The sequence below is a fragment of the Palaemon carinicauda genome, chromosome 35 (genome assembly GCF_036898095.1).
Source record: "Palaemon carinicauda isolate YSFRI2023 chromosome 35, ASM3689809v2, whole genome shotgun sequence".
Lineage (NCBI taxonomy): Eukaryota > Metazoa > Arthropoda > Malacostraca > Decapoda > Palaemonidae > Palaemon > Palaemon carinicauda.
The window spans coordinates 8502637-8521453 of NC_090759.1; the positions used below are offsets into that span (position 1 = coordinate 8502637).

Genomic DNA, 18817 nt, shown 5'->3' on the forward strand with positions numbered 1-18817 from the left:
TTCGTCCTTTCTTTTGTAGCGAAAACACAGAATCCAGCGGTCTGGGACCCTAAGTTCGAGGGCTTCTCAATGCCGGCTATTCCTCGGACAGGGAATCCAGAAGATTTGAAGCTGTGCCCCGTCAGAGCCGTGAGGAAATACCTTGAGAGGACGGCTAATCTCCGCCCTGGTATCAAAAATCTTTTTGTCTCTACGGGTGCAACAAAAAAGCAGGTATCTAAGAATACCATCTCCTTTTGGCTAAGACAGGTGATTGTCAGGGCCTATAGCAATGCGGGTCTTCCCCTGACAAGTAATCCCAGGCCCCATGACATTAGGGGTCTAAGTACTTCCCTGGCTTTTGAGAGGAACATGGCGGTGGCCCAGATCCTTAGAGCAGGCACCTGGTCGAACCAGTCGACCTTCACAACGCATTACCTCAAGGATTACTCGAGGAAATCTTTAGACGGTTTCTCTATTGGGACAGTCATCTCCGCGCTCCAAGCGATTTAACGGTGAAACCCCAGGTACAATCGTGGGTAGCAAGACCAAGAGACACAGGTTCGTTCCCTTTCACCCTTGTCCCTTTTTCCTTTCCCTACTCGGAGATAGCCCCAGATACAACCTGCAAAAGACACGTCTTCACAACTTCGCCACAGGACTCAGCATCATGGAATTTTTTAAAGGGTGAGTACTTAGACACTAACATGAGCTCTTTGTGTAATTTTTCCCTGTTTCGTTTTCCGGATATCTTAGAACCTAGTTGCCCACCTAGGTTCCTGGACGCCCGGTTAGCTTGGTCTAGAGTTCAGGAAGACACTCTCACCTCCTAAAGTGTAAGTCTCCTAAGAAAGTAGTTCGAGGTAAGTCTCTGTGTTGGAACAAATCACAAATTTTAAGTAATTTGTATTTTTCCTAACATACTTACCGAGAACTACTTTCGGGTAATGGCCCTCCCTTCCTTCCCCGAGTGCCTTACTGACCCTTAAGACATTTTGTACCATCCAGGAACTTACTGAGGATCGAGACCCAAGCTAACACGCGACCTGGCTGGGGACTAGCCTCAGGGCATGTTCTCCTTACGACTGGGTTAGTCCTCATAGAAAACGGAAGTAGGGTAAACTACACAAAACTCTGGTCGGTTGAGAGATTCCAGGTACCTCCTAAGAAAGTAGTTCTCGGTAAGTATGTTAGGAAAAATACAAATTACTTAAAATTTGTGATATTAAATAGCTAAGGTTTGTATAGTTAGGAAAAATACAAATTATCTACGAATTTGTCATTTTCTAGGATTGTAAAGGTTTGAGTGGGTTTTTCTTTTTATTAATATTATTATTATTATTATTATTATTATTATTATTATTATTATTATTATATACTTGCTAAGCTACAACCCTAGTTGGAAAAGCAGGATACTATAAGCCCAGGGGCTCCAACAGGGAAAGTAGCTCAGTGAGGAAAGGAAACAAGCAAAAATAAAATATTTTAAGAAGAGCAACAATATTAGAATAAATATCACTTTATAAACTATAAAAACTTTAACAAAATTGAGTAAAAATCTAACAAACTCTTTTTTTTCCTAATTTCCCATCTGGTTTACATGGAAATTCCAGACTAGGTCATAACAAATAATTACTACTCAGTTGTCAAGGTTGTGATTATTATGATAGATTTAATAAGATGTTACATTTTTACAACCAATGTACAGTAGGTTCTTCTATGACTCATGTATCCCCTGCTCCAATCAATATTGTTATTTTTATTTCAGGGGAAATGATATTACCTCCGTTACAACTTCCCGGAAGAGCTTCCCAGTTATTTTTAGAGGAAGACATTGTCATTGTACTCACTACAGATGCCACCCTTATTATCTGGGATATAGGAAAAAAGAAGAGATTACTCTCAGAATCTATCAGATATTTAGGTATTTTTTATCCTCTAGGTTTTTATTCAAGTTGTAAACACATAATGTTTTTGTAACCAAAGTTCTGTTTGTTCCGTCACTAATACAAGCCAACGCTATTTACAGTATAGGTTATATCACTTTCGGCAAAGCTGAAAGATGAGCCATTAAACTTTTAGCAAAGGTTACCCACCCATCAGCTTGTTAGCGGGATGGGGGGGGGGTGTAATAGCTACCCTGCTCACATCTGGGTTGTGAACCCAACTTTGCTTTTAGCACGGGGAGAGAGACTTCTCTTTCCCCGCTCCAACTTACCTGCCATTTTAGTTATTTTTTCGTAATCTTATGTTTTTCTTTTATCTTTATGAAATCATTCTTAATGATTTTATATATATTTTAAGCTTTCTTTACAGTGATTGTTGCTTTTTGTTTTATAGCAAAGTGCAGAAGGTTATCAAGGGCGGAGAACTTTTCTCTTACAATCGCCCCCCCCCCCCCTACTCCCAAAGATGATGGATAACACGTAGGCTGGTGGCCTTCTGAGTGACTCGTGTTATGTGTGCAGCCGGCTAATCCTCTTTGGGGGAATACCTTTCCTATTCACGGGTTAGGTTGCGCTCCCAAATGGTGTTCTTCATTAATTAAGGGGAGCATCCACCATTGAACTCAAAACCGTTATTTATCACTTGATGAACCTTATTTTTATATATGTTATACCTCCTAGTGCGGAGATAAATCAGTGCGAGTTTCATTGAATTCGGACTATTATTTTTTTTTATAAGTAAAAAATTTATTAAACAAAAAAAATTCAATTAAATTTGTTCCAACACGGAGTACTTACCTCGAACTACTTTTTTAGGGGAGTATCTGCGATCTCCTCCCATCCGACCAGAATTTTGTGTAGTTTTCCCTACTCCCGTTTGCTATGCGGGGTAATCTCTGGCGGAGTGATACGCGCTCAGGGACGACCCGGGGTCAGAGAGTATGCTTGCTCAGGTCTCGATCTCCAGTAAGTTTTTGGTCACGTCAGCGTTAACATCCCGACGCTCTCTCTTAATCCAGTGCGACCCTTTGTGTCCCCGACCTCTTTGTGTGTCACGCGGTCCTTACGTGGTCCCTTTGTGTGCTTCCCATATCCTTTCCCTCTGTGTTCCTGTGTCTCGCGGTGTCTTACTAGTGCGTTATGGAGCATCCCCGTCATTACCCTTGGCCTGTGGCCGGCAAATCGTGTGGTACTTTCCTCTCTAAGCCCGAAGTTGACCCGCACTCCTTGTGTTCTTCGTGTAGGGGCAGTGTGTGTTCCCCTACAGCCACGTGTCCGGAGTGCGATACGGCACCAAAAAGAAGAAGGCCGCTCGACGTTCTCCTAGGAAGCCCAATGTCTCTTCGCCTCTTGCTTTGCCCGGCGTCCCGTTGGACAGTCTCTCTCTGCCGTCTTCCCCTACCCAGTGTAGGGGTCGAGGTATGTCTGTGCGGGGAAGCGGCCTGTGGTCCTTCCCCAGGAGTCAGATTTACCTGACAGTGGGATTGTGTCTTCGGTCCAGGCAAGTGGGGGGCCTGAGGGAGGGGCGGATGTGTGTTCGGGGGACGGAGCCCTGGTGAAAGCAGGTCCCGTCTCGTCGGACGATCCGATGTGGGGTAAAACTGCTGCAGTCTCTTCTCCCGCCTCTTGGGCAGGTTTTTCAGGTGCGTCAGCAGCCGAGGGTGCCGCCGAGAAGGAGGACTCGCCGCCGTCAGACACCTTCGTGTGGGCGCCTCCGAAGAAGCCCTTCAGATCTCCCCTGAGGATGGAAGAGGAATTTGAGACCTGGTTCTCCAGCGAGGAGCTCCCCCTCCCCTCCAACGCCTTCAGCTACGTTCCCGGCCGTCTTCATGGAGCCTTCGTCGCTGACCGAACACCATGTAGAACCATCAGCAACGCGGCGCGATTCAGGCCCCTCAGCGAGGTCCAACAGGTCTTCGGGCTCCTCAGTCGAGGCTTACTCCTACTCATGAGAAGACGAAGCCCCGAGGGACCATAGGAGACGGCGAGATAGGGCACTTTCCCATTCAAGATCCTGCCACGTGAGTAGGCGTTCTAGATCCCCCAGGAGAAAGTTCAGGAGAAGTGTTTCGCTGGAGGAAGAATGAGTGCGGGTCTCCATCCCCCATAGCCAACTTTTGGGGGCTACAGCAGTCCCGGGCACCTAGGGATGACGCCCTAGGTCCCGTTCACCGGTAGGTTTTGTCTCCAGTAGTAAGTATGACCGACGGAGGGACTCGTCTCATCAGGCACCAAGGGACAGGCATAAGTCCGCGAAGGTTCCGACTCCATCCGCCCAGCGGAGAGAGTCACCCCTTCGGTCTGGCAGCCGCGTCCCGCCTCAAGATCTACGATGCATCGTCCGGAGCGAGGGAAACTCCTTTCCTCGACGGGCATGCCCGCAGACCCCTGGTCCGCCGGAAGAAGGGATAAATCCAGGACGGAGGCCTCCGTTCCAGCGGCGATGCCCGTCCTATTGCCTGAAGCGAGGAGACTGGACCACTCCAGGAAGATTCCTCCTCCACGTACGTCTCCCCCTGTCGGAGGTCCTCCGTCACGAGAACTGGGACGCCCAACGGAGAATGTAGAGGACGGGGAAGAAGGTTCGCCACCGGAGGTTTCAGCATACAGGAGGGTGATAGGCCTCATCAGGCGACACCATAGGCTGGATGAACCTGAGCCTTTTACTGACGAAGTCTGGCTCTCGAGCCTCAGCAGGCTGGTGGATGCGCCTGTACAACAGAGGCCCTCGCTAGCCCTCCCTTTGGCTAAAGATGTTAAGCTGGGATTGGCGCACGTTAGCAAGATCGTGGCCAATCATGCGGAAGCTCCCAAGAGCCAGAGCGCCTCTAGACTTCTCCAGGGACTGAAGACACAGTCCCGGTTCTACCTCCCGGAAGGACATCGCGCGGGGCCCTGTGTGGTGGAACCAGCAGTCGCCATCTTGGGACAGGGAGCAGCAGAGGAGAGGGCTACCACTGCCCCGGTTTGTTTCTCCCCGGCGGAGACTTCCATGATGGAGGAGCTGTCCAGGGACTTAGTTCACGTGTCATCGTGGCTGGATTGGTGGGCCTCCACGCTGGTAGGGTTCCAGTCCTCGCACTACCTCTCAATCCCGGAGAATCAGGCCTTGCTGAAGGATCTGTGTAGCTCGGGATGTAAGGCCCTGAAGTTCCTTTCCTATCAATCCATAGCACAGACTGCCAACTGGATACTGAGGAAAAGGGACACTGTGCTCAGCAGACTAGTAAGGCGGCTCCCTGACAGAGAAGCGAGGTCCCTGAGGAGCCTTCCACTGTGGGACGACTCAGTGTTCCCCCTCAAGGAGGTGGAAGAGATGGTGGAGAGGGTGAGGAAACTAAAGGATGCGGGAGAACCCAGGCCCCCTCCAGCAAGAAGACCCACCCATAGAAGGACACCCTCTGACGTCCCTCTACCCCCTTGCGCCTCACCTAACCAGCCCAGGAGAGACGCCCCTACTACATCCTGGCAGCAACCTTCGCAGCCCTCCCATAGAGGAACGTCGGCTGCGTAGTCAGCCTTCAGGCCCTCCTATTCAGCCGCCAGAAGAGGTCGATCGGGCCGCGCCTCTCGAAGGAGATAGGGAGAAAGGCCCCCTACTCCTGCCGAAGCCTCAGGTGGGGGGAGGCCTCAAACATTCTTGGCAAGCATGGCGGGACCACGGATCGGACCCGTGGACCGTGACAGTCCTGAAAGAAGGGTAGAAGGGTACAGGTTGCCCTTCCTGGTGGACCCCCCACCTCCGATACCAGATCTACAGGCGGAATGGTTGGCACCGAGGGACCCCTTGAGAAGGACGGCCCTACAAGAAGAGGTCTCTGCTATGTTGGCGAAAGAGGCAATGGAACCAGTCAAGAACCCAGGTCCAGGGTTCTACAGCAGACTTTTCCTGGTGGAAAAAGCAACAGGGGGCTGGAGACCGGTCATAGACCTCTCAGCCCTCAACAGGTTCGTGTGCAAGACCGACTTCAAGATGGACACTCCGAAGTCAGTCCTAGCGGCCTTGAGGGAAGGAGACTTCATGATGTCCATAGACCTCAAGGATGCATACTTCCAGATCCCTGTCCATCCCTCCAGCAGGAAGTACTTAAGGGTAAAATGGGGTACCCAAACGGTACAGTTCAAGACCCTCTGCTTCGGTCTGTCCACAGCCCCTCAGGTCTTCACGAGGATCTTCGCAACAGTCTCAGCCTGGGCACACGAACAGGGCATCCGCCTGATTTGGTACCTGGACGACTGGTTGTTGCTTTCAGCCTCAAGGGAAGTACTGACGGAGCAAGGCGCAAAGCTCCTGCAGTTCTGCAACGTCCTGGGTATCACCATCAACCTGGAGAAGTCCCAACTGATACCCTCCACCAGGATGACCTACCTCGGGATGGTCCTGGACTCCAGTTGGCGAGAGCCTTCCCTTCCATGGAGAGATTGGACAACTTGGGCCAGATTCTACGGCCCTTCCTGTCGGGTCAGCCCAGGAGAGCCAGGGACTGGCAGAGACTGATATGCCACCTCGTGTCGTTAGAGAAGCTCGTCCCACAGGGGAGACTCAAACTCAGGGGAGTACAATGGAACCTGAAGGAGGCCTGGAACCAGAGAGACTCCCCGCACAAGGTGGTCCCGATGTCCTCGGAGACGAAGGAGGTCCTCGAGTGGTGGCACGACAGATCGAACACCCTCAACGGGATGCCCTTCGCAGCCGACCCTCCGGAGATGGTCCTGTTCATGGACGCATCCAAGGAAGGTTGGGGTGCTCATCTCCTCGACAGCACAGCGAGAGGAAGGTGGGTAGCCGAAAAGAAGAACCTGCACATCAACGTACTGGAAATGAGGGCAGTGCAAAGGGCGTGCCTAGCGTTCGTTCAGAGGCTCCGGGGAAACACTGTGGCACTGATGTGCGACAACGCCACGGTGGTGGCCTACATAAGGAAGCAAGGAGGGCTATAATCGAAGGAGTTGTGCGGCCTCACGTTGGAGTTCCTGGAATGGGCCGAAATGGAGCAGGTCAAGATCTCGGCCAGATTCATTCCAGGGAAGAGAAACGTCCTGGCCGACGGCCTCAGCAGAATGGGTCAAGTGGTGGGGTCCGATTGGTCCTTGCACCCAGAAGTGGCCAAGACTCTGATTCAGAAGTGGGGCTCGTCAGTAATAGACCTCTTCGCTACGAGGCTGAATGCACAGCTCCCCGTGTTTTGTTCTCCTGTGCCAGATCCGGGGGCGGCATTCGAGGAGAGCGGACAACCTGTGGATGACTTTGGTAGCGCCCTGGTGGCCGGAGAGAGAGTGGTTCGCGGATCTAAAGGAACTGGCGCGCCTTCCACCTTGGCCCCTTCTGGACAGATCAGACCTTCTCCGGCAGCCACACTTTCAAAGGTTCCACGATAACCCCTGGTCCCTCTGCCTTCAAGCCTGGAGGTTTTCCAGCATCACCTGAGGAAGGAAGGGTATTCGGTGAAGACCGCAACAAAGATGTCAGGTTACCTGAGACGGTCGTCAGCCGCTGTGTACCAGGCTAAATGGGGGCTACCTTCACGAAGTGGTGCGTCGCGATGAACATCAAGCCGTTGAAAGCCTCCATCCCGGAGATAGCTGACTTTCTAGTCTATCTCAGGGACGAGGTAAATATGTCCATCCCAGCCGTTAAAGGAGTCCGAGCCGCCCTAGGACAAGTCTTCCTCCTGAAGGGCATCGACCTGGGTTCCTCCAGACACATCTCGATGCTCATCAAGAGCTTCGAGCAATCGTGCCCCCTCAAGCAGTTAGGGTGCCTCAGTGGGACGTGGCTAGAGTTCTGAAGATGCTTTCAGAACCTCCCTTCGAACCCCTAAAGGACATCTTGGACAAGGAGCTCACCCTCAAAACAGTTTTTCTGTTAGCGCTGGCATCAGCAAAACGGGTAGGGGACCTTCATGGACTCTCATACGAGGTGTCACACTCGAAGGGCTGGCGTGAAGCTACCTTCAGGTTCGTACCATCCTTCGTGGCCAAGACCCAGAACCTAGCAGTCTGGGACCCCAAGTTTGAAGGATTCTCGGTGCCGGCAATCCCACGTTCGGACAACCCGAGGGACTTGCGGCTGTGCCCTGTCAGAGCAGTACGGAAGTACTTGGAGAGGACAGCCAGACTTAGACCCGAAATCAAGAGTCTCTTCGTTTCTTCAGGATTAGTAAAGAAACCAGTCTCTAAAAATACGATCTTCTGGCTACGGCAAGTGATCATGAGAGCCTACAGTAGTGTAGGGATTCCTATTCCGGGTAAGCCTAGACCCCACGACATCAGAGGGCTTAGTACTTCTTTGGCCTTTGAGAAGAACATGGCAGTCGGCCAAATCCTGCGGGCAGGTACTTGGGCTAGTCAGTCAACCTTCACAGCTCACTACTTGAAGGAATGTTCGAGAAGGTCCCTGGACGGATTCTCTCTCGGTCCCGTCATTTCAGCGCTTCAAAAGATTTAAAGGTGTAGCCCCAGGGAAACCACGGGCAGTAAGTCCAAGAGACACAGGTTCCTTCCTTACCCCCCTCTGTTCCCTTATTACCTTCCCTGAAATGACCCTAAAATCTTTTAACTTCCATGGGATACATCGTCAGTGAATGGATACGTCTCCAAGGAATTTTACAGAGTTGAGATACTTGGACACTAAGATAGTTTTTTGGGTAGTTTTCCCTATTTCTCATGTTTTCTCTTGGAGGGTCAGCAGAACCTAGCCTCCTATCTAGGTTCCCCCCTTTTCTCTCCTCATCACAGTCTCTGGGTCCTGTGGTACACTCCCACCTCCTAAGGTATAAGTCTCCTAAGAAAGTAGTTCGAGGTAAGTACTCCGTGTTGGAACAAATCACAAATTTTAAGTAATTTGTATTTTTCCTAACAGTACTTCCCTCGAACTACTTTCGGGTTATGGCCCGCCCATCGTACCCCGAGTGCCTTACAGGACTTAATAGAAACCTATCTGTCAAAACTTACTGGAGATCGAGACCTGAGCAAGCATGCTCTCTGACCCCGGGTCGTCTCTGAGCGCGTATTACCCCGCATAGAAAATGGGAGTAGGGTAAACTACACAAAATTCTGGTCGGATGGGAGGAGATCCCAGATACTCCCCTAAGAAAGTAGTTCGAGGTAAGTACTGTTAGGAAAAATACAAATTACTTAAAATTTTTGATTTTTATCAAAAAGTACTGAATAGAACAAACTAAAAATTTCCACGAATTTTGTTTATTACAATGTAAACACAATGCTAGTAGGAATTTTCCATATTTTCGGTATTTATTTTTATATAAATATTTATTTATTTATATAGTTTAAAAGTTTGAAAAATACAAAAAAACAGAAAATATTCTTTACAAAAAATTCCTCTACAGTGAACCCTCGCTACTTCGCGGTTCGACAATCGCGGATTCACCACTTCGCGGGGTTTTCCCATAACCCATATATATATACATATCGCGGATTTTCCGGAAAATTCGAAAATACCGCGAAATCTGAAGATAACCAAATACGATATTTTGTTACCTGTAATTCCATTAATACTGTAATTATAGTAATATCTGCTCTTACTGATTGTTCATTGCATTACATATGATATATAATTCAGCACAGAAAGAAATAAAACACGAAAAGAGAATGTGATCATACGATAATTCAGTACGTAGTAAAATTAAATCGAACATGAAACGCAAATCAGATGCAGTCATACCATATTAGAATGGTGTGTACTGTAATGGATGTGCTTCTTTTCCATGAATCTTTTGTATGTATACGTACGTAGTACAGTACTGCATCCAATAATATTCTTTGTTGCAAAAATCACATTTCGAATAAGTACTGTAAGCGTACGAGAGAGAGAGAGAGAGAGAGAGAGAGAGAGAGAGAGAGGCGTAAAATAGCGTACGTACGTAAATTTTTATTATTATTGTTATTATTATTATTATTGTTGTTGTTGTTAATAAAATTATTATTGTTATTATTATTAATCATTATTATTATTATTATTACTGTACAGTATTATTATCATTATTTATTATTATTACGGTATTGTACTTAATCTACGTACGTTCAGTGTGCGCGGGACATCTTCTATGAGTAACCAACGCACCATAGTACTGTATAAGACGGGTTGTGATTGGTTTAAGCGCTGATAGATGACGAATCAAAACTCAAGTTTTGTTATCTAGCCTGTGATTGGTGTTTTGCCCGCATCTTCTACCCGCAGCATCAAAGTTCTCGCGGGACTGCATCGTTCACTTTCTCTTTCCGCGTATTGCTGAGTAGACGTTCTTAAGTTTGTGAAGTTGAATCTGTGCTGTGTGCGACTGTTTTAAGTTGAACTTTTTGTTGAACTTTCTGTTACAATGGCTCCCAAGCGTTCTGCTTCTAGTAAGGCTGGTAGTGAGCCTAAACGCCACCGAAGAATGATGACGATAGCTGAGAAGGTTACGCTTCTCGACATGTTAAAAGATGGTAGAAGTTACGCGGCCGCCGGCCGCCATTTTGGCATCAACGAATCCACCGTTCGCTACATCAGGAAGGACGAGGCGAACATTAGAAAGACTGCTGCAATCACCTTTAGCAGATCAGCGAAGCGAGTCGTTACAACGCGTAATAAAACGATCGTACGCATGGAAGGTGCTTTAGCTGTGTGGATTGCCGACTGTCGGAAGAAGAACATAGCGTTGGATACGAACACCATCCGAACAAAGGCTTTGAGCTTGTATGAGAATTTTGCGGCAAAGGAACCTCATGACGACGATGGCGACCATGCTGAAGAAGATGATGATGTAGATGATCCTCAACCAGGGACCTCCACTGATTCCCAGCGTCAGAAACAACGTTTTTCCGCCAGCAAAGGATGGTTCGCGAAGTTTCAGAAACGCTTCGCCCTGAAAAGCGTTTCCCTGCATGGGGAGTCTGCTTCCGCTGACACTGCCGCTGCTGAAACTTACGTGAACCAGACTTTCAAGAACATTATCGCTGAAGGTGGATACAAGCCGGAACAAGTGTTTAATATGGATGAAACCGGCTTGTTTTGGAAGAGAATGCCGTCGCGAACTTTCCTGTTCAAAGAGGAAGCCAAAGCCTCTGGCTTTAAGGCATTCAAGGATCGCGTTACCCTCGTGATGTGTGGCAATGCTGCTGGATTTTTGTTAAAGCCGGGGCTTATTTATAAGTCGAAAAATCCTCGCGCTTTGAAAAACAAAAATAAGAATCTCCTTCCCGTGTACTGGATGCATAATCAAAAAGCATGGATTACGAAGATGCTGACCTCCAACTGGTTCCACCAGTGTTTCATCCCGCAAGTCCATGAATATCTCTTAGAGAAGGGCTTGCCATTCAAGATCCTTCTCCTTAAGGATAACGCTGGTGGACACGCAACTGACCTGTCGCGTGAGGGCGTTCAGGTTGAGTTCCTGCCACCCAACACCACGTCATTAATTCAACCAATGGACCAGGGGGTTATCAGGGCGTTCAAGGCCCTCTACACGAAGAATACCTTGGCGGACCTCGTTGCGTGTGTGGATGCTGCCCAAGATGACGAGGATGAAGACTTCAACTTGAAGGCGTACTGGCGGCAGTACACCATAGCCACGTGCCTGCAGAATATTCAAAAGGCACTTCAAGAGATGAAACCTGCAACCGTAAATGCGAGCTGGAAGAAGCTGTGGCCCGATATTGTTTACGACGACAAGGGATTTACTCCGTCGGAAATCCAACACTCTGCAATACGGAAATCTGTGCAGTTGGCTGCCATAATTGGGGGTGACGGGTTTGGCGACATGACGACTGAAGACGTCGACGAGTTGTTGGACTGCCATTCCCAGCCCCTAACTGACGCAGACCTCGAAGACCTGACGAAATCGGCAAGTGAGGAAGAGAGTGAGGGTACCCAGGAAGAGACCCAAGAAAATGTAGAAGAAACGGGCTTAACATTAGAACGGCTCGCCAAGTTCTGCAACCATATGAAGGAGGCGAAAGAAATGTTGCAAGAGTGGGACGAGGATATGGTTCGCTCGATGCAATTCTGCAACAAGGTCGATGACATCACGACTCCCTACAGGATGCTCTTGGATCGAAAAAAGAAGCAGCGGCAACAACTTCCGATCACAATGTTTTTTCAGCCTCGCAAAAAAGAGCCAGTTCCTCCTGCTAGTACGCCTTCGGAAGAAATTGAAGAAGTTGAAGAGGTGTCCCAGGAAAAGACACCTCCGTCTGAAGAGACGTAAAATACTATCATTGACTGCACAGTAGAACACATCATCAGCTTCATCATCATCATTTCTACTGTGCAGCAAATTCATCGCCATCGTCATTCAAGTTTTTCTGGAACTTCTTTCGTGGTGAGTACAGTAACAATCTTTATTTTTTACTTTAACCTGTTTTATAGTTTAGTACTGTACGTACTGTATGCATTAAGTTAAAGGGAAGGTTTTAAAAGTCTACATGTTGTAACCTATCATATTTTTTTTGTTTAAAATTTACATTTACGTACGTAAAACAATCTCTCTCTCTCTCTCTCTCTCTCTCTCTCTCTCTCTCTCTCTCTCTCTCTCTCTCTCTCTCTCTCTCTCTCTCTCTCTCTCTCTCTCAAATTGTTTTCCTGCTTTGCTACGTACAAGTACTGTATAATTTATATTTGTAAGGTAACATATTTTGTAAATGCTTTGTACTGTAAATACTGTATGTACTGTATCATTATTTATCACTATCATCATGCGTGTTAAATGCCTTGTTTGTTCTGAGCGTGGTTGTTTACTGAGCGTACACGCCGTCGTTTCAGGCGGCGTCATAAAGAAAAAGATTTCATTTGGAAGTCCTAAGAAAAATACGTAAACTAAAACATTGGTAATAAAAAAATCAACATACAGTACTGTATAATCAATATAATCGATGCAAAAACTAACCATACGTACATATATGTGTACACTAAATGAGTTTGTTTCTTCATTATGATCAGAGATGAACGTAAACAAAACATTGGTTGCCATTTTTTATCGTGCTTTTTAGGTGTTTAGGAAACACATGATATAAAATCGCCTTTAATATTTGTGCCTGTTTTAGTTTAGGGTGCTGTAGTACATGCATTAAGTGTTCTGTACATTACAGGGTGTAAAGGGTGGTTTGTTAACAGTACTACGTACAAGGGAAGGTTTTAAAAGTCCGAATATACATGTTAAATAAATAGGTAAATATGCTGTCACTACTTCGCGGATTTTCACCTATCGCGCCCGCGTCTGGAACCTATCTACCGCGATAAACGAGGGTTCACTGTATACAAAATATTGTAAATTTATTCTTCTTTACAACGATGTACAGTATTTGGATTTGAAATTTTTTGATAAATAGCGGAGAAAAATAGTTTTGAAGGTCAATAAGTATATTTGAGATATCGACTGTCAATGTTTTTCTATGAGAGTATGCAGGAAAGTAAAACATTATAGCTTTCATTAGCAAATATCGTTATCGATACTTAGAACTAGTATAAATTACTGAAAGAACAAATAACTTTCTTACTTGATACAATTTCTACTAAATACAGCAAGCACAGCCCAAGTCCCCCCCCCCTTCCATTAGGGGTACTGATCACTCGTAACCATCATCACTTCACTGCTGCCAGACTCGCCATCACTCTCGTCCACTTTACGCTTTTTTTCCCATCTAAATTGAGATCCCACTATCACATTTCTCCTTCTGCCAGCTAAAGACCTTTTGTGTTTGGCCATTATGGAATGTTAATCAAGTACCCGATATTTGGAAAATAAACAAAACCACTCGTAAAACATCGTAAAACTGCCACATATAGAGACTCCAGTGTTCCATTACCACGTGGGTGACTTAAAGATAAATGTTTGCCGGACGTATTAAGATAACGAAAAATAGGAAAGAATTGGTGTATTTGTGCAAAATCAATGCGGTAATACAAACCTACATAGTCTGCTTCAGCAGACGACGCTGTCAGGATGACGTAACCATCTAAAAACCACTGTATCTTCTTTATATTTAATAATTATTGCCAGAAACTTCTTGAGGGCATGTACGGCATGTTTGGTCATAGATAGAAGTAATATCTCAATTTTCGGTATCTGAAAGTTTATATATCTATACCCATATCGGATGCTCCCCTTAAGTTGAAATGATAACTGTTTGTAATTAGCTGGCTGAGGGATTGCATAACCTTTAGCTTTTCCCCTCCCCCTTGGGAAACCCCCTTCCCGCCGGAGGGTTGAGTGGTTCTTCTGAGTAGTTTGTTTCGTCAGCTAAATTAATTGATTGTAATTTTTTTTTTTTATAGTTCTTACGCTTCCGATTTTCTTCTTTCGACAATGTCTGCCAGTGCAGGGAGTGTGCAGTCCTTTTGTATGTTTTCTATGGGGGGGACACCCTTCCCGTTCATGGATTCGTTGTTCCTCCTAAGTGATTTTTTTCTTTTATAATTTTTTTGTATTTCTCGGCTAGGGATAACCTACATAGAAGAGCAGAGCTGTTTGTTCCTTTGGAATCTGCTGTCCCTGCGCTGTAACAGTCCTGTTCTCCTGGGCCTGTGGCTGCTCCAGATCAGCACGCTGACTTCTATCTTTCCTTTATGAAGATGAGGTCCCTTCCAAGAGGGAGTGGGAGTAAGAGCAGTGTAATACTGGGGCCCTTTGGGTGTTTCAGTCAGGTGATCCCTTTCAGGTGAACTCAGGAACTAGCTTTGGCTACGTTTCACTGGTAGCGCTCGATGCAGACCTTCAACTTGAACATTGCTTGTTGACAGGCAGCAGAGAGAGCTGCCGGGAGGTTCGCCTCCAGGGGTTGGACAACTTCCCTTCTATGGGAGAGTTATCCTCCCCAGGTGTTGGGCCGCTCTCCCTTCCGAGAGAGAACTTCTCTTCATCAGCTTCCGTCTAGCAGCCTTCCCGCTTTCAGGGAGAATTGCTGAGAACAACATCTCATCACACAGGTTGCATTTTCGTTGCCAAAGACTACGCTCTCCCCCATGCTGAGCCGACTCCTCCGTCGAGGACAGAGCAAAGTCCGGGTGCAAGTGTCTCCTGCGGGCGGACATCTCTCTTGTCATAGAGTGAGATCCCCGGCCCGGAGACCCTGAAGTCTTTTAGACATCTTCCTGTTCCTGCTGAACAGTACTCCCCTTCGGAAGATCTTCGTTGACCTCGACGAGCTCACAGAGTGTATGGTCCTCCTTGACGCCTCTGAAGTTCTCCTTCACCTCCAGCTAAGAGATTTTTCTTTGGCTCTCGGCCTTTGTCTGTTGGATAATCCCCCTCGGAGGATCGTCACTCGCCAGGACCTTGCTGCTCGTCTACTCTGAATCTCGTCAGATTCGATGACAGCTCTCTGGTTCCCGACCTTTGCTTACTTTATCGAACTCCACGGATTTTCCTTGAGGTGTTCGCCTGTCCACCGGCACTCTTTGACCTTTCACCACCTGACCTGTTTGTGATTCACCAGCTGCTATCGAATCTTAAGATTTTTGGACTGCTCGTCGAGCTCCCGCAATTCGTGGTTCGCCAACTGTTCATAGTCCTCCAGCTTCTCGTCACTCTCCTGTGACTCGTTAGCCACTGGATGACCATCGTTCTTTGGTTTCTCGCCAATCGCCAACGGTTTGCTGTTTGCCAGTTTCCCGTCGATTGCCAACTGCTCATCATTTTCCAGCAGCTTGTTACTCTCCGACTGTTCGCAGTCCTCCAGCCTCTCGTCTCTCGCCTATGACTCGTCAACCACTGACTTCTTCATTCTCTGGCTTCTCGCTGATCATCAACGGTTCGTCGATAGCCAATTGCTCGTCATTCTCCGGCAGCTTGTCGCACTCCGACTGTTCGCAGTCCTCTAGATTCTCTTCACTCGCTTGTGACTCGTCAACCTCTAGCTGTCCATCATTCTCCGGCTTTTCGCCGATCGACAACAGTTCGCCGTTCACCAGTTTCCTATCGATCGCCAATGGTTCGCCGTTCGCCAGCTTCCCATCGATCGCTAACGGTTCGCCATTCGCCAGCTTCCCATCGATCGCTAGCAGTTCGCCGATCACCAGCTTCCCATCGATCGCTAACGGTTCGCCGTTTGCCAGCTTCCCTTCGATAGTCAAATGCTCATCATTCTCCATCAGCTCATCGTTCACCAACGACTCATCAATCTCCTCTTACTAAGCGTCTGGTGGTTACCTGTCATTCTCCTGTTGCTCGCCGTTTGCCAGCCTTTCGGAGTTCGCCAGCTAAGCGCCGATCACCAGCAGCTCATCAGTCAACAACAGCTCGTTGTGGCGGGATGTAAACAAAAACAACCCCCACACCCTTGAATCTTACTTCTGACAATTCTCTCCGCAACACAAACTTTCCCCTGACGTTATCATAAACTGGACTCTTAGACTGAAGGGCAACAAAAACAAAACATGACCTCAAAACTATATTTCTCACAAACTAAAACACAAAAAATTCTGCATTCAAAATAAACTTAACATAGAAACCACCAACAACCAAAATAATTACACGTAAAACAAATCATTAAATTCATAAATATACCAAAAAAAAACGTAACACCATTCACATAAAACCCTAACAAACTTAAAATTAATCTCGACCACAACCAAAATGTATATTATATTTTATGGGACATCAACACAGTCCTCAACACCAAGCCAACTGTCTTTTATGGCAAACTATCAAATATGTTTATAATTGTTTATTTATTAATGCGAAAGCTGTCTCCGCACACACCCCGATCAGTCCTTGGCACAGCCACCAATCTGTGGCAAACGGAACTATATTCAGTTCCAGTCAACTGAACTAAACAGTCAATTAGTTGTCATCATCATCATTATCATCATCAATCGGAATCTTAAAAAACAGGCCAGGTCATCAACGGTTGTGCAGTCAAATGAGCAATCCAAACAATATCGTAATATAGGCCAAGTCATCAACAATACATCCACTTTCTGAAAAACTTTGGTCTCTCCAAAGGAGGAATCACGGCCTGCCAGAATAAAAAAGAAAAACACTTACGAACACTCCTAACTAACTCAACTATCGCACTATAATCAAAGATAAATAATAAACTTTCTATCATTCATGAACGCGCCTAACAAAAATAAATAAAAACAGTACTTACTCCGAATATAAAAAAGTCACTTCACAGCCGGCTTTCAAAGAACAAAAAAAACATAACCGACTCCTGCTACAGTCAAAGATCCAATGATTTCGCCCAAGACATTCATCACCGCCCTATCCTAGCTAAAAAAATGTAAACAAACAACCTCAAATATACCGACAGTCTTTCCCACTGTAAACAATCATTCGCTAACTACCCTTGTTCTTCGGGGCGCACCGCGGACACACAAAACACGCACACACAAACGCACACACACACACATACTCTCTCGCGCACGCGCGATCTAACAAAACTAAAGCAAATGAAATTCTCTCTCTCTCTCTGACAAAACTAAAGCAAATAAACACTTTTTCTCTCTCTCTCTCTCTCTCTCTCTCTCTCTCTCTCTCTCTCTCTCTCTCTCTCTCTCTCTCTCTCTCTCACAAAACTAAGCAAATAAACACTTTCTCTCTCTTGCGGTTTGACAAAACTTAAGTAAATAAACTCTCTCTCTCTCTCTCTCTCTCTCTCTCTCTCTCTCTCTCTCTCTCTCTCTCTCTCTCTCTCTCTCTCTCTCCCCCTCTCTCTCTCCCCCTCTCTCTCAAAACTTAAATAAACACTCTCTCTCTCTCTCTCTCTCTCTCTCTCTCTCTCTCTCTCTCTCTCTCTCTCTCTCTCTCTCCTCTCTCTCTCTCTCTCTCTCGATTTGGCAAAACAAAACAAAATAAATTAAAATAAAATTAATCCTCCACATCGTCACTCTCCAGCCTTGCACATTCCTCCTGTGACTCGCAAGCGTTTGCCAACCAGCCATCGTTCACCACAACGTCGTCATTCGCCGGAACATCGTCATTCAACGGACCGCCATTCGTCAGACAGGTGATAGTCATCCAGACACTCTCCTTCACGAACTTCTCATCGCTCGCCGGGGCATCAGCACTCGCCATCCTGCCGTTCGCCAGCGCCTCGTAGAGGTTCATCCTCTCGCTCTCCGGCCTGCAAGTGCTGACCATCACGAGCTCCTAAAAGAACATTTCACGGTTTCCTCGTCAGAAAGACTATTTTTAGGGAACCCAACAAATCGAAACAACCTGTTTCTTCCCCCCTTAAGATGGAACCTTCAAAACCACAGATATCCACTTCTCCCATCTGGTCATCGATTGATCCAGGTAGGAATGTTCCTCCTTTTCAGAAACAACCAGCTTCGATCCTCTCAGGGGACCTTTCAGTCTGTGCCGCTGTGGGTCACGAACTGTGGCTCAATACCCTGGGTAGAGCCATCCACCAAGCCTTTTGTTGAAGGTATTCCGCCCATTCGACCACCCAGTACCCCCAGGATTCTGCTAGAAAAGTCATCCTCTCCTCTGGCAGACCCAATTGCAAAAATCTATGGTTCCTCATCCTCCTGGAATCCCAGGCTTCTTCCATCTCTCCCCTGAAGAAGAAACGAGAAGTACCTGAACAGCTGGAATCTTCCAAGATCAAGTTGATACCGGTATGGACGTCAAAGAGGAGACTCAGCATTGTTGTGCCCACTCCTCCCTGAGAAGGCTCGCACCCTCATCTATCTCCTAGAGAAGTCTCTGGTGGGTACTTTCCCTCCCTCTCCTATTGAGATGATTCCAGTGGAACTAGGATCAGTATCAAGACCTTTACTCCTTGAGGAGTTCTTTCCTCCCTGGAAGGAGTCAAAGGATGCCAAGACTGTGCCAAAGTCTTCGGCAAGTGCATCAAGACCTTCGCAAGACAATCCTAAACAACCATCTCCAAACCCTGCCGTGACACCCATTGTGCAAGGTACGACCTCGACCTACCCCAAGATG

General features: G+C 46.9%; 1 protein-coding gene across 1 annotated transcript in view; it reads left to right on the plus strand.

Annotated features, from left to right (window-relative positions):
* Hira (histone cell cycle regulator-like protein) overlaps positions 1–18817 on the plus strand; it is a 257277-nt gene that overhangs the window by 170089 nt on the left and 68371 nt on the right. The window contains exon 14 of the mRNA XM_068358689.1: positions 1748–1903. Coding sequence (XP_068214790.1) covers positions 1748–1903 — 156 coding nt within the window. The remainder of the gene's footprint in view (positions 1–1747; positions 1904–18817) is intronic.